The 13,440-nt window shown below is 40.0% G+C and overlaps 1 protein-coding gene across 1 annotated transcript in view; it reads right to left on the reverse strand.

Annotated features, from left to right (window-relative positions):
- Nucleotides 1–13,440, reverse strand: part of Usp8 (ubiquitin specific peptidase 8) — a 53,045-nt gene that overhangs the window by 26,675 nt on the left and 12,930 nt on the right. The window contains exons 4-5 of the mRNA XM_057780410.1: nt 10,210–10,295; nt 1,201–1,363 (exon numbers count right to left, since the gene is read on the reverse strand). Coding sequence (XP_057636393.1) covers nt 1,201–1,363; nt 10,210–10,295 — 249 coding nt within the window. The remainder of the gene's footprint in view (nt 1–1,200; nt 1,364–10,209; nt 10,296–13,440) is intronic.

The raw sequence follows: 13,440 nt of genomic DNA on the forward strand, positions 1-13,440 counted from the left end.
GAGGTGGAGGTAGGAGGAACAGAAATTCAAGGCTGCCTTGCCTACACAGTGAGTCTGTGCTAGCTTGGACTTCAAGAGACCCAATCTCAACTGAAAAAAAAAAGTGACTATTCACTTTTGCAAAGTCAACAAAAGGAAAAGGTTCCCTTCATACAATCTTTCAAGCCCTGTTATTTGGTGATGGTAGTCACTTGACCCATTGACAAATATCTCCCTAAGTTGTGGCTTTGTCACACATCATGAATTCCAACAATGGAAGATGACATTTCTTCACCTTTCCAGAGTGCCCAGCCCAGTGAAACATCTTCCAAATGACAATAGTAACCAACACACAAGGGACAGGACTGCTACAAATGTCTACAAAATGCACAAGAGGTCAGAGAAAGCAAAGCAGAAGGCTTCCGAAGATTCCAACAATTCAGAAGAGTTTATGCTTTACAAAGAGTAATTTCTGAAAGAGGCACAGTGACAGCTGGCAGAGACTGAGCTGCTGGTGGCTTTTAGTAAGGAGAGTTGTCGATCGCTGAGAATACTAAATGAAATGCAGAGAGTGACAGACACAGGGAAAATGAATAGGAAAGGAATGAAGGAAGGAAGTAAATAAGACTCCAGACACAAACAAAAATTGTTTGGGACCAAATAAAGCATCAAACCAAGTCCTTCTCTCTTCTTTTAGTTTATTTATTTTTGGTTTTTCAGGATACGGTTTCTCTGTGTAGCCCTGGCTATCTCAGAACTCTCTCTGTAGACCAGGTTGGCTTCAGACTCAAGAGATCCTCCGGCCTCTGCCTCCCAAATTCTGGGATTAAAGGTGTGCCTCAACCATGCCTGGCCCACACTTGGCCCAAGTCCTTCTCTTAATGTAGATTTCATTATGAGGTAAAAGATACCTCAGGATCCTGTTTGAAGGAAACTGAGTCCGAGAGTTGTTAGGCAAGGCTCAGCAGAGCCCAGAATGCAGATGGACCAGATCCTAATCAAGGCTGCCTCTCATCCCCCTCGTTAGTTTACGTCGCTGCTCTAATGATGGCCAGAATGGGAAAACCCAGAACCAACTGCTACTGGGACATACTCAGTTTCTGATTAATCACATGAAATGTTATCCCTAATGCTTCAAATAATTTTACAATGGCTCCTCAACTCCTTAAATGCAGGTCACCTGGCAAACAGAACCAGATTTACACAATAAACTTGAAATACCCTTTGGGTTTTGTTTTTGAAATCCGATACATTCTCCAAAGAGCGTTTGGCCACTGCACCACTGTCTTCTCTTCCTGCCTCCTGCCTTTTCTGCTGTTGCAGCTGCTCTTCCTCCCGTCTGTCCTTTTCTTCAAGTTTTTTCCGAACTTCAGCCTCTTCATATCTAATTGAAAGAAGAATTCTTTTATTGACATGACAGAGTATAGTTAAGGGAGTTCATGTTTCATACACTTAGCATCCTGCCTTGGGCATACTGTATGGCTTTTTTTGGTTTTGGTTTTTTGAGACAGGGTTTCTCTGTGTAGCTTTGGTGCCTGACCTGGAACTTGCTCTGTAGACCAGGTTGGCCTCGAACTCACAGAGATCTGCCTGCTTCTGCTTCCTGAGTGCTGGGATTAAAGGCTTGTGCCACCACTACCCAGCTACTTTGTGGCTTTTAACTTACCCTTCCACCTGAAGCTGCATTCTGCTACAGTTCCCATACAAACTACACACATCTGCTCTCAGGGCTGGCTGCATACTTATGTCAAACTGTGTAAAAGCCTTGAAAATAAATGTTATGTTCTTCTATTAATGTTTCTTTTGCTTTTACACTAGTTACAAATTTCTAATTATCAAATCTGCTACAATTTTCTTTTTAAAACACAAAACTTTTGATTCTCTCTGCAAGAGAAATTATCCCAATATCACAACTGTGATAATTTAGATGAAAATGTTAAGTAAGTGTTCAGAAATGATATAATCCACATCAAGTGAAGAGTTACTATCAAAGTTACTATCATTGTCTTAAAAAGGATGAATGACTTCACCGAAATGTCTAATTTGCTAGAAGTTAACCCAGCTATGGTGACCACAATTTGCAGAAATACAAGGTATTTGGAACTACTCTCCACAAAATTAGAAGCAGTACTTTTGGGAATATTTGCTAACAAGGACCTGTAAACTTGCTTACCCTGTCATTAGTGATCATAGTGATGCCTGCTGGTTCTGAATTTAAGAGGATGGAGGGAGAAGGAGACAGAGATGGGGGTAAGAGGAAGGGAGAGAGAAGAATACAGAATGGAGGGAGAAAGGGGTAATAATGGACTCCGGTCGGCTAGTAAAGAATAAGTCAACTGACTTTACTATTCTGTTACATGCTATTCTACCTATCCTCATAGACAGATACAGCCCTGGACAGTCACAGAGACAAGGAACAGGAAGGGTGCTGAACTGGGAAGGGGAAGGGCATCTGTCAAGATCTCTGATTTTGATGGTTTCATCCTTAACGTCAAGACTTCATATACTGGAAACAGCTAAAACTCCTAATGGAATTCTAAATATGGAAAGTCAAAGTTCCAGTCTCTTTGCATAAAGTTGTCCATGTCTCTAGCCAACACCCACAATAAGTAAGGATAGAGCTCACACTGAGAAACCAGCTAACTCTGAAAGAGAAGAGCTGGAAAGACACCTCCCGCAGGACAGGCAGTTTATAAAATCCAACTCCAGCACCCTCCCAAAACAAAATACTCCAACACTCTTCAAAGGAATAAAACAAAGGCTGAGAGCCTGCATAGCCAACCATATCCAAAGTTACTCAACATGCTATCCAAAAAGAGCGAGCAATTGATACAAATTGACCGAGATAAACAAACAACAGATTCAGAACAGAGTAACCAAAAGTAGCTATCCAACTCTGCCCAACAATAAAAAAATGAAAAATGGTTTGTAGTGACTAAACATATAGGACACCTCTTCAAAGAAGCAGATGCTATGAAACAGCCAATCAGAAATCCTGGGATTAAAATGTATCTAAGAAACTTACCTGAAATTGGAAATGACAGTCAGTACCTAAAGAATAGAAATTTTCCAATGTAAGAAGAGAGAGAATGAGAAAATGGTTTAGAAGATAATGAACACAACCTCAGACGGATTTCCAGGACAAAACCAAAGCCCTGACACATGTATAGCCAGAGAGACAGCAAGAGAATGAAACAGAATAAAAAGTATTTGAAGAAACAATAGCCCTAACTCCCAAATTTGATAAAAGACATAGATTTATAGATGCTCAAAGCTCAGTGAAGCCCAAATGGAAAAAATACAAAGAAAAACAATGGTAGTCACATCATAATCAGACTGAGACTAGAGAGAAAACTCTCAAGTCAGAAAAAGAGAATGCACAGCATTCAATAAATTAATAACTGGACTGACTGCTATGAATTTCCACATCAGAAGCAATAGAGGCAATCAGAAGCTGGGCACGGAGGCGCATGCCTTTAATCCTAGCACTCCAGGGACAGAGGCAGGTGGATCTCTGTGAATTTGAGGCCAGCCTGGTCTACATAATGTTCCAGGCTAGCAAGAGCTACCAAAGAGGACAAAAGACAAAAAACAAATACAAGTACAACTTGGAATCATACATCTTCAGAAAGCATTCTTTAAGACTAAAGACAAGGGCCAGCAAGATGGATCGATTGATAAAAGAGCTTGCTGGAAAGTCCCGATAACTGAGTCTGATCCCTGGTCTCCACATGATGGATGGAGAGAATGACTCCCACAAGCTGTCCTCGGACCACTCCAGACATAAGCTGTAGCATAAAGACACACGCTTACAGCCAAAACAAACAAGCAAATGAAAATCAGGAGTAAAAATAAAAGTATGTCTAGATAAGGAGAGTGAAGAACTTGTTCCTAACAGATGGGACTACCCGAAAAGCTAGAGAAGTTCTCAGAGCACAGGAAGGCAGAAATGTGCATCTAGAGGCAATGGAGAGCACCAGAAGCTAAAGGAAAGGGAGGTAGAGAAGGGGTGCTTTCCTCTTTTACTTCCCTAAAGCATGTGTTACAATTAGACTAGCCATGAACAGAGGAAACGTATCAAGATTGTCAGGATGAATGAAAAAGTAGGATCTCATTATACTGGGTGGGCTAAAAGTAATGAAGGAGAGGGGCAAGGTTGGTCTCAAAGGACAGAGACTAACTACCAAGAATTTATGATAACCATAAACGTAAAAATGCCTAAAAACATAACTTCAAAATATACAAAAGCTCAATGAATTACAGGGAGAAATAAATATTTTAGAGACTTTTAGCACCCTGTCGTAATAAGTGTTACAATCCAACTTCTGCCAAAATAAGCACCATGAAACAAAACAAAAAACAAAACCAAACCACCCCCACCTGTACTAACAAAAAGCTCAGCTAAGCCAGATCTGTAAATGGAGGTCTGTACCCTGAGCTATCTGAGGGGCTGAGGCAGGAGGGCTACAAATTCAAAGCCAAATAAAAGGAAACAACATAACAAATGACTATGTCTAAGTGTGTATGTGTTGGGCTTTATCTCCACGTTAGAGCAGCTGCCTAGCACAAGGCCCAAAATCCTTAAGGGAATGGGGTGGGGCAGAGAACCACTAAGTAAGAGCTGAACAGCATTCAACAAAGCAGAGACCTAAATGACAAACAGTACTAAGGTTTGAGTAAGGTCAGTAAGGTCCAAGTCAAAGTCTGACACCCTCTGACACCAATCCCCACCTTCCCTACTCTATCACACTCCTGCTGAAATTGTATTTCCACTGTGAGGTTAACATAGAAGGAAATTCCTGTGACTCTGATGTTTAGAGGGAGGGCTTTTGGGAGGTGATCAGAGTTTTACCTTTAGCCTCAAATAAACCTCTCTCTCTTTTAAATAGCCTGTTTCAGGTAGTTTGTTGTAGTAATGAAAAATGGAAAAATCACACACAGAGAACATTATATACAGCAGTCATTGCACTTTGTTTTCCAAGTACACAATGCACACTGGCCAAAATAAGACTGCATGTAGAGCCTCAAACACAGGTTGTTTAAGGACCAAATATCTCTAGCAAGGATGAAATTGAAATAGAAAACAGTAAGATATTCAGAAAAATCTCATCTTTGAAAATTAAGTACCATACTTCTAAAAAGTCAAAGGACAATTTAAAAAAATAGTTAAAATAGATGACATAGCTTGTGAACTGGAAGAACAATACACTCTCAGATTTATAAAACTCAGTATGTTAACTGACATAGTGACACATGCCTCTTACCTTAGCACTTAGGAAGCAGAGAGAGAATGCTGTAGGGTCCTGCTGTGGGATGATGCTCTTGAACACTGTAAAGATTTGTTGCTAATATTGGTTTAATAAAATGCTGATTGGCCAGTAGCCAGGCAGAAAGTATAGGAGGGGAAACCAGATTAGGAGAATTCTGGGAAGAGGAAACGCAGAGATGCAGTCTCTCTGCTGTCGTCAGACAGAAGCAGAGGAAGCAAGATGAGAATCCCTTACTGAGAAAAGGTACCAAGCCACATGGCTAAATATAGATAAGAATTATGGGCTAATTAAGTTGTAAGAGGTAGTTACCAATAAGACTGAACAATAGGCCAAACAGTTTATAATTAATATAAGCCTCTGTGTGTTTATTTGGGACTGAATGGCTGTGGGACCAGGCAGGACAGACATTTCCATTGACAGAGTACCAGGGCAGCCTGATTTATATAGCGAATTCCAGGCCAGCTAGGGCTACAGAGACCTCTGTCTTTAACAATAAGCGAACGTCTACAAAAATAAGTTCATTCTCAAGTCTCTGGCAGAACCATGCTTACTGGTCTATTCATTCCCATTATTTCTCAATCATATTGCTAAGAACTTGCTGAAAGAAGAGCAAGCATCACTATATACTGCTTCAGTGGAAAGTCAACCTCAGACTGTTCTCCTAATTTCATGTGCCAGTATCTACTTCTACCTCCATAAAATAGAAAAGAAAGACTTGAAATTGCAACTATTCTACCCGGTCCCTTCAACACAAACCATTAGAAGACCATCAAGGAAGGCATCACAGACCAAGTCGGCTTCTACTGTTAATAACAACAGCAACAGAGAACACTTTCGCAGAACCTACTCCAGGCATCAGTCTAACAGAACAAGTCTTACATTTGCTTACTACATTAAGAAACTTGGTTTCTTTTTTTGTTGCTGTGCTCAAATACTCTGAACTAAAGAGACTTAAGAAAGGGTTTTTACTGACTCTAGCTCACAGCTCCATCAGTAAGAAGGTCAGAGTGGCAGGAGCCTGAAGCAGCTGATCACACTGCATCCACAATGAGAAGCAGAGAGATGATGCAAGCTGCTTTTCCACTTATGCAGTCAGGATCCCAGCCACAGAATGGCTCCGCCTGTCCTAGAGTGGACAGCGAGTCTTCTAACCTCAATGCAATTAAGATTCTCCTACAGATGTGCTCAGAGGCTATATCCCAGGTAATTCTAGATTCTGTAAATTCTGTAAGTTAACAGTAACCAGCACAGGTAGTTATTCTTATCCCAATTAAAGACGAAGTAACTTGCCCAGTAACACACAAGAGTAAGTAGAACAGCCCAGGACGTCTGGCTCTGCGCATGTACTCATGCTGCAGATCTCTTCTCTAGTAACAAGCTATACCTTAACAGTATGGGAACCGTCTGCCCTAAGAAATACAGTTCAAGGGCTAGGAAGCACCTCAGTGGTAGAGTGCTTGCCTAGTATGCACTAAGCCCTAAGTTCTATCCCCAGCACTGCCAATATAAAACAGAACGAAAAAGACCACCAGGCAGAATTTCATTTGAAGGTAGAGATGAAGAAATTTCAAGGTTCACTTTCCTGCTGTTTCTGTCATCTGCACCTTACCATATCTGCCATTTGTTCCAAAACTACAGTGGATCTCTGTAAACACACTTACAAAGATCTCATGCTGTTTCTACTTTGGGTAGCCTGAAGTGAGATCAAGGCTTGTGCACCATCTGGCACTGACCTCTGATTCCTTTATCTGCCTGACTAATCCCTTTTGCTGGGATTCTAACACCTTCTGACTTGGTCAAATTAAACCTAAGATCACCCATAACATGGATAGGTGAACACATATGTTTGACAAGTCACACCTAACACAAGGTAACTTGTTTTCTAGGCACTAATTGGGTATTTTCTAGTGTTTTATGGAATTAGGAACTTGGTCTGTCCCAGCAGTGGATTGATATATCCACAATACCAATGACTGGGCATAATTTAGCAGAAAATGGACGCTGAGGAGTCCAAAACTTTCACCTTAAAGTTATGATCCTTCCCAAATTCCAAACTCTAGTCAGCTGGAGTGTAGAGAGGTGGCTCAGTGGTTAACAGCACTGGCTGCTCTTCCAAAGGATCCAGATTCAATTGCCAGCACCTATACAGCAGCTCACACTTGTCTGTAACTCCAGTTCCAGGGCTTCTGACACCCTCCCACAGACATATATGCAGGCAAAACACCAACAAACACAAAATAAATTACATATTAAAAAACCCACAAAAACCTAGAACTGCTCTTTCTCAGACTGCTAGTCTGACAAGAGGGAATCCTACCACCGAAGAGATTTCAGACTCTCAAAGGGGGAAGAACTGACTTGACTAGAGAATCACTAAGGACAGATATATCGTATGCTAATAAGCATCAATGAAAGAAACCAAACATGGGGCAGCAGAAGACAAACTGAAAGGGGTCTCTTCTGTTAGTTGGAAAGTAACCTACACCACAAGAAAACTGAACACACTGAAGAACCTTACAATTAGAAGGCCCTAGAGGAAATTCCATACTAAGAACCTTATTAAATTGAGCAGCCCATTCTATCACCCTGTAAAAAAAAAAAAAAAAAAAAAAAACTACTCTTATTAATGAACTGGTGGAGAGTTAGTTCCCCAAGGAAAAGTGATGGAAAAAAGAGATTGCCAACAGTGGTGGCACACACCTTCATCCCAGCGCTCAGGAGGCAGACACAGGCAGATCTCTGAGCTTAAAGCCAGCCTGGTCTATAGAGGGAGTTCCAGGACAGCCAAGGCTACATAGAGAAAGCTTGTCTCAAAAAACAAAACAACAACAAAGATCTTCTTTCACCTGGATAGCATGTATGTGAATCATCACATATTTGCTTTCTGACAAATTCAGCAACCAAAAGATTTTTCCTCTTTTTACTACAAAGCAATAGGATATAAAAAGCAAATAAATATTCCTTTGTATTTCAACCACCTGGGCTCAATTATTTTTTATTGTCTTTTAAAACATGTAGTATGGGCCGGGCGGTGGTGGCGCACGCCTTTAATCCCAGCACTCGGGAGGCAGAGACAGGCGGATCTCTGTGAGTTCGAGACCAGCCTGGTCTACAAGAGCTAGTTCCAGGACAGGCTCCAAAACCACAGAGAAACCCTGTCTCAAAACACCGAGAAAAAAAAAAAAAAAAAAAAACCATGTAGTATGTTTCAGGGGCTGAGGGTGGTACAGGGCTAGCATGGCATGTGTGAGACCCTGTGCCTGATTCCCGGACTCAAACAACAATATATTCTTCAAGCGTTCCTTTAAAAGATTTTCAGCCGGGCAGTGGTGGTACACCCCTTTAATCCCAGCAGTGAGGCAGAGGTCAGCCTGGTCTATAAAGCAAGGATAGTCAGGATTGTTACACAGAGAAACCCTGTTTTGAAAAACAAAACAAAACAAAACAAACAAACAACAAAACCAGAGTATTTTCAGCTGTGCGTAGTAGTGACACATGCATGTTGTCCTTGCACTCATGAGCCTCAGGCAGGAGAATCATAAATTTGTGGATAATGTGGGTTACAAAGAGAAGAGAAATTCTAACTCAGGAACAACAAAACCCACTCACTGAAAACAACTTACACTTGTGTAAAAATGTGTCAGCCTGATATAGTCTTGTCTTCTTCTTGTGTGTTGTTTGCCTCATAACCTGGCCTTTTCTAGCACCTAGGCTTTAGTGGCTTCTGTCACTTTATACAATGCCAATTTCATTGTTCTTTCCGCCTCTATCGTATCACTGAGATATCAGGTTAGTCATCAACACTTCTAAGCTCTACATATGTGTAGAAATTTATTTTTACTAGGATCTGTATTACAGTAGCATACTGTTCATAAGAGCAAAAAGTTAAATTTAATGAATGACAAAAAGTAAAGCATTCTTCTTTGTAAAAGCTATTTGGATTTATTGTATGAGAGAGAGAGAGCAAGAGAGTGTACCGGCATGAGTGAGTGCACGTATACAGGAATCAAAGTGAGGCTGGAGAGATGACTCACGGCTCTTACTTATGATCCAGGTTCTGTTCCCAGCACCCATATGGCAGCTTATAAAAACTTTAACCCCAGTTTCAGGGAACCTGATGCCCTCTTCTGGCCTTTGCAAGCATTGCATGTACATGGCACACAATTGCAGATAAGACACACATAAAATTAAAAAAAAAAATCTTGTTATGTGGATGCCAGAATCCCGAAGCAGGTCCTCATTACTGTGCAACAAGAACTTACACTGCTCAGTCCTCTCTCCAGGCTAGCATACTGATTTTAATTTGTAATTTAAAAATACATATACTTTTAATTTCTGTATATGCATGTCTGTCACATGCATGCAAGTACCTGTGCAGGCCAAGAAGGACATCAGATCCCCTGGAGCTAGAGTTACAGGTGGTTGCAAGCAATAAGATTGTGGGCACAGGGACCCAAACTCAAGTTCTCTAAAAGAGCAGCAAGTGCTCTTAACTGTTCAGCCATCTCTATAGTCCTAATTTTCAAAAACTGGTAAGACAATCATGGTAAGTACTGGAATTAGATTGCTTTTAAGCATATGTAACTTTTACAACTATGGGGAGATTAAAACTAAGAGTAAACACTTCATTTCTGTACGATTATATCCAATAGCATTTTCTAGGATCTCATGTAGTATATGAAAAATTAAAACTCTCATCATCTTTTGTCAAAAAAATCACAAATACCATAACACATGAGAATATGGACATGACTTTTAATGTAAAACATCAGTGCTGTATTAAAAACCTAAAATCTTCATGAAGAATATTAATAATACCATATCAATATGGGCAATATAGCAAATGATTTTGTTTGGTATTTCAGTTAACATAACTTGTTTCCAGGAAGTGGGGTAGTACAGGTTTGGTTAGATATAAATGAACAAACCTACGCAGTATTATCTTCTAATATGTCAGTACCTCAGTTTGAGGCTCTCAGAGAGTCTTTCAGCTTCTTCAACAGCTTTTTTGATGTTTGCAGGTCCGAGTATTGAATGATAGTAATCCTAGAAGTATAAAAATCATTCCACAGTTAGTATGGGGCTCTGCTACAGCAGTGGTGCTATGTAAAACACTAAAATCATGGTGCCTATAGAAAAGGAAGGTTACACGAAAGCAGAAGTATTTGTTTTAAACTTCCAACCATTTATGTGCACAACTTATTGCCCAAATGTCTCAAAAGTATCGCTGTCTATCAGTATGTAAAAACCCACTATGCAATACATTGAACGTATTCATAAGAAGCCATTCAGTGTAAACACTATTCCTATTGCTTATACATAAATGCTAAGGAGAGTTTTTGAGAGCAAAGCAGATTTACTTCTTACAAATACACATTACACTAAGTTCCTTTCCTCCAGTCTCAAAGGAATAAAGCAGACTATGCAAAGATGTAAAGGGTAGGATTTATTTATTAAGATTTTCCAGGACAGGGCTCAGTTTGTATTCCAGGCTGGCTTAGAATTTAAATCCTCATCCTCCCTCTCCCTTCCTCTCTCTCTTACCCCTCTCCCCCTCTGTCTCTGTCTGACTGTCTGCCCTTCTTCTGGAGAGGTAGTTTCTGCCTCTATCTCTCCCCCCCCCTTTCCCCCTCTCTCCTTCCCTTACCCCTCCATAACCCACTAAATAAACCCTATACCCAAACTCTCAAAAAAAAAAAAAATTTAAGATCCTCACCCTTGACTCCAAAGAGATAGGATTTTGGGGGTGTTCCTCTATGAGAGGCCTGTTTACTTATATTAAATGAAAGTATTTTTGGCTTCTTGGCACCCAAAACAAGTTTTATACTTGAGGAAATCATGAATTTCTAAAATCAAGTAACAAAAGATAATGGTATAATTTAACTAAAAAAAAACGGGGGGGGGTGGATATGGAAGTTACTAACAAGCATAATTGAAGTTTGTTTTTTCTTTTAAATAACTACTTCAAAAGGTTACTCATTGTGGTCAGTGAAATTTTCCAACCAAGGCTTTTTGGATCTAATTCACTACATACCACTGAGACTTTGTAAATAGAACCTATTAGCAGAGTTCACTACCAACAGTAATAATAATAAAAATATAGTGTGTGTGTGTGTGTGTGTAAGGCAGTGAGAAGGACCGTGAAGATAAAGGATCCATCTTCAGCAATGAAGTGGTCAAGAGTGGCAATGGCAAAGAAAATCCATTGTAACAGTTATCACTATCTATGCATCTATTTGGACCAAGAGAAATCATATTTTGATTGTTTACTTTCTAATGCCTAACTATGTCAGAAAAGCTCTTTACCAAATAATACCAATAAAAATGTAGCTTATTGGGACTGGAGAGATGGCTCAGTGGTTAAGAGCATTGCCTGCTCTTCCAAAGGTCCTGAGTTCAATTCCCAGCAATGATATGGTGGCTCACAACCATCTGTAATGAGGTCTGGTGCTCTCTTCTGGCCTGCAGACATATACACAGTCAGAATATTGAAAACATAATAAATAAATAAATAAATAAATAAATAAATAAATAAATAGAGAAAGGATAAGTAGAAAAAAATGTAGTTTATTCAAAACTGTACCAACTGAACTACAAGTGCAATATGTTTTTAAAAGTATAATGCAATCATCATTGCAAATTTATTACAAAAGTAAAACACAAAGTAAAAAAAAAAATGTTTTCATTTGTTTTAATCTTTTTTTTTTTTGGTTTTTCGAGACAGGGTTTCTCTGTGGTTTTGGAGCCTGTCCTGGAACTAGCTCTTGTAGACCAGGCTGGTCTCGAACTCACAGAGATCCGCCTGCCTCTGCCTCCCGAGTGCTGGGATTAAAGGAGTGCGCCACCACTGCCCGGCTTCATTTGTTTTAATTTCATGAACTCAATTAGAAAGGTAGTCTGAGAGCTTGCTTTATCTTAAATGCTAAAAAAAAAAATGCTGTGTTTGGGCATGTCTATTACAAACTATGAGGCAACGATCCTTTAATATTAGTGAGGTTTCCTAGAGACTCAGCAGCATAGATATTGTCAATAACATGACAATTGGCAGAATAGAGAGGTAACATCTGATTCCTACTCGACTAAAAATTCTTCGCAGGTTTACAAGTACAACTGTCCTATCCCTATCTAAAAATTCCCAGATTCCTATCCAAAAAGGTTAGCCAGTAGGGATGTGATGGGGTACACCTCACACCCCAGCACTCCTGAGGCAAAAGCAGGTGAATCTCTGAGTTGATTGTTAGAGGATTATCAGCAATGCTGCTCATTTTTAAATTCACTGCAGATTTTTAAATATAACTCTAGTTTCATGAGAATTTACTATGCCAGTATTTCACTCCTTCTCTTCCTTCTCAGACAACCCTGACAGCATTATTTAGGATTGAGCGGGTTTCAGTTACATCACTGTGCCCTCTCTTTGACATTAACAACTTTTACTTACAACTTAACACTTTGCAATACAAAATAAGAGGGAAAACACCTAATTCTGAAGGAATTCACTTACATATTCTGTCCCTACCCAATTTAAGTAGTTGAAACTATAAAATATCTAAGTACCTCACATACTTAAGCGTATACGAGAAAGGTCAGGGTAAATGAAAAAATACAACAAAAACAGTTCTAAGACAGGAAAGATGAGGTACTCTAGACAGAGCAAGCAAATAGGGAGCCAAGTAACTGTAATATTCCAAGGAACAGCCTGGGTTAGCTGACCCTCGCAGGTAGCTTCCTAACCTGAGTTCACAAACTCAGCGAGACAGTGGAAATGGAAAGAGCTCCTGTCAATCAAAATGACTTCCAACCTATTCAGAGAGGAGAAGCAGACAGCCAAAAAGGCAATTCCAATCTTGCCGGAGGAAAAGCACTACTAAGTTCTAAAAATAAAGCAAAAGCCAAACATACATAAAATCAGTCCAGTACTGGGACAATCAGCAGATAGTGGCTACCAAAGCTAACAATCCTCAAGCCTTCCAAGCATTTACTCTAGAAAGTACCAGATCTGGGGTGTGCGTGGGGTGTGTGCAACACCCCACCCCACAGAGCTCACGTGGAAGGCAGAACAACCTGTGAGAATCAGTTCTCTTCTACCCTGTAGTTCCAAGGAACTGAATCAGGTCACTGGGCTTTCTATGTGGTAACAAGGTCATTTCTAAGTTGGGAGCACAAATACAGCATTCTTCCTGTTGTTTAACAC

This window comes from Chionomys nivalis, chromosome 9, assembly GCF_950005125.1.
Source record: "Chionomys nivalis chromosome 9, mChiNiv1.1, whole genome shotgun sequence".
In the NCBI taxonomy this organism is placed as follows: domain Eukaryota; kingdom Metazoa; phylum Chordata; class Mammalia; order Rodentia; family Cricetidae; genus Chionomys; species Chionomys nivalis.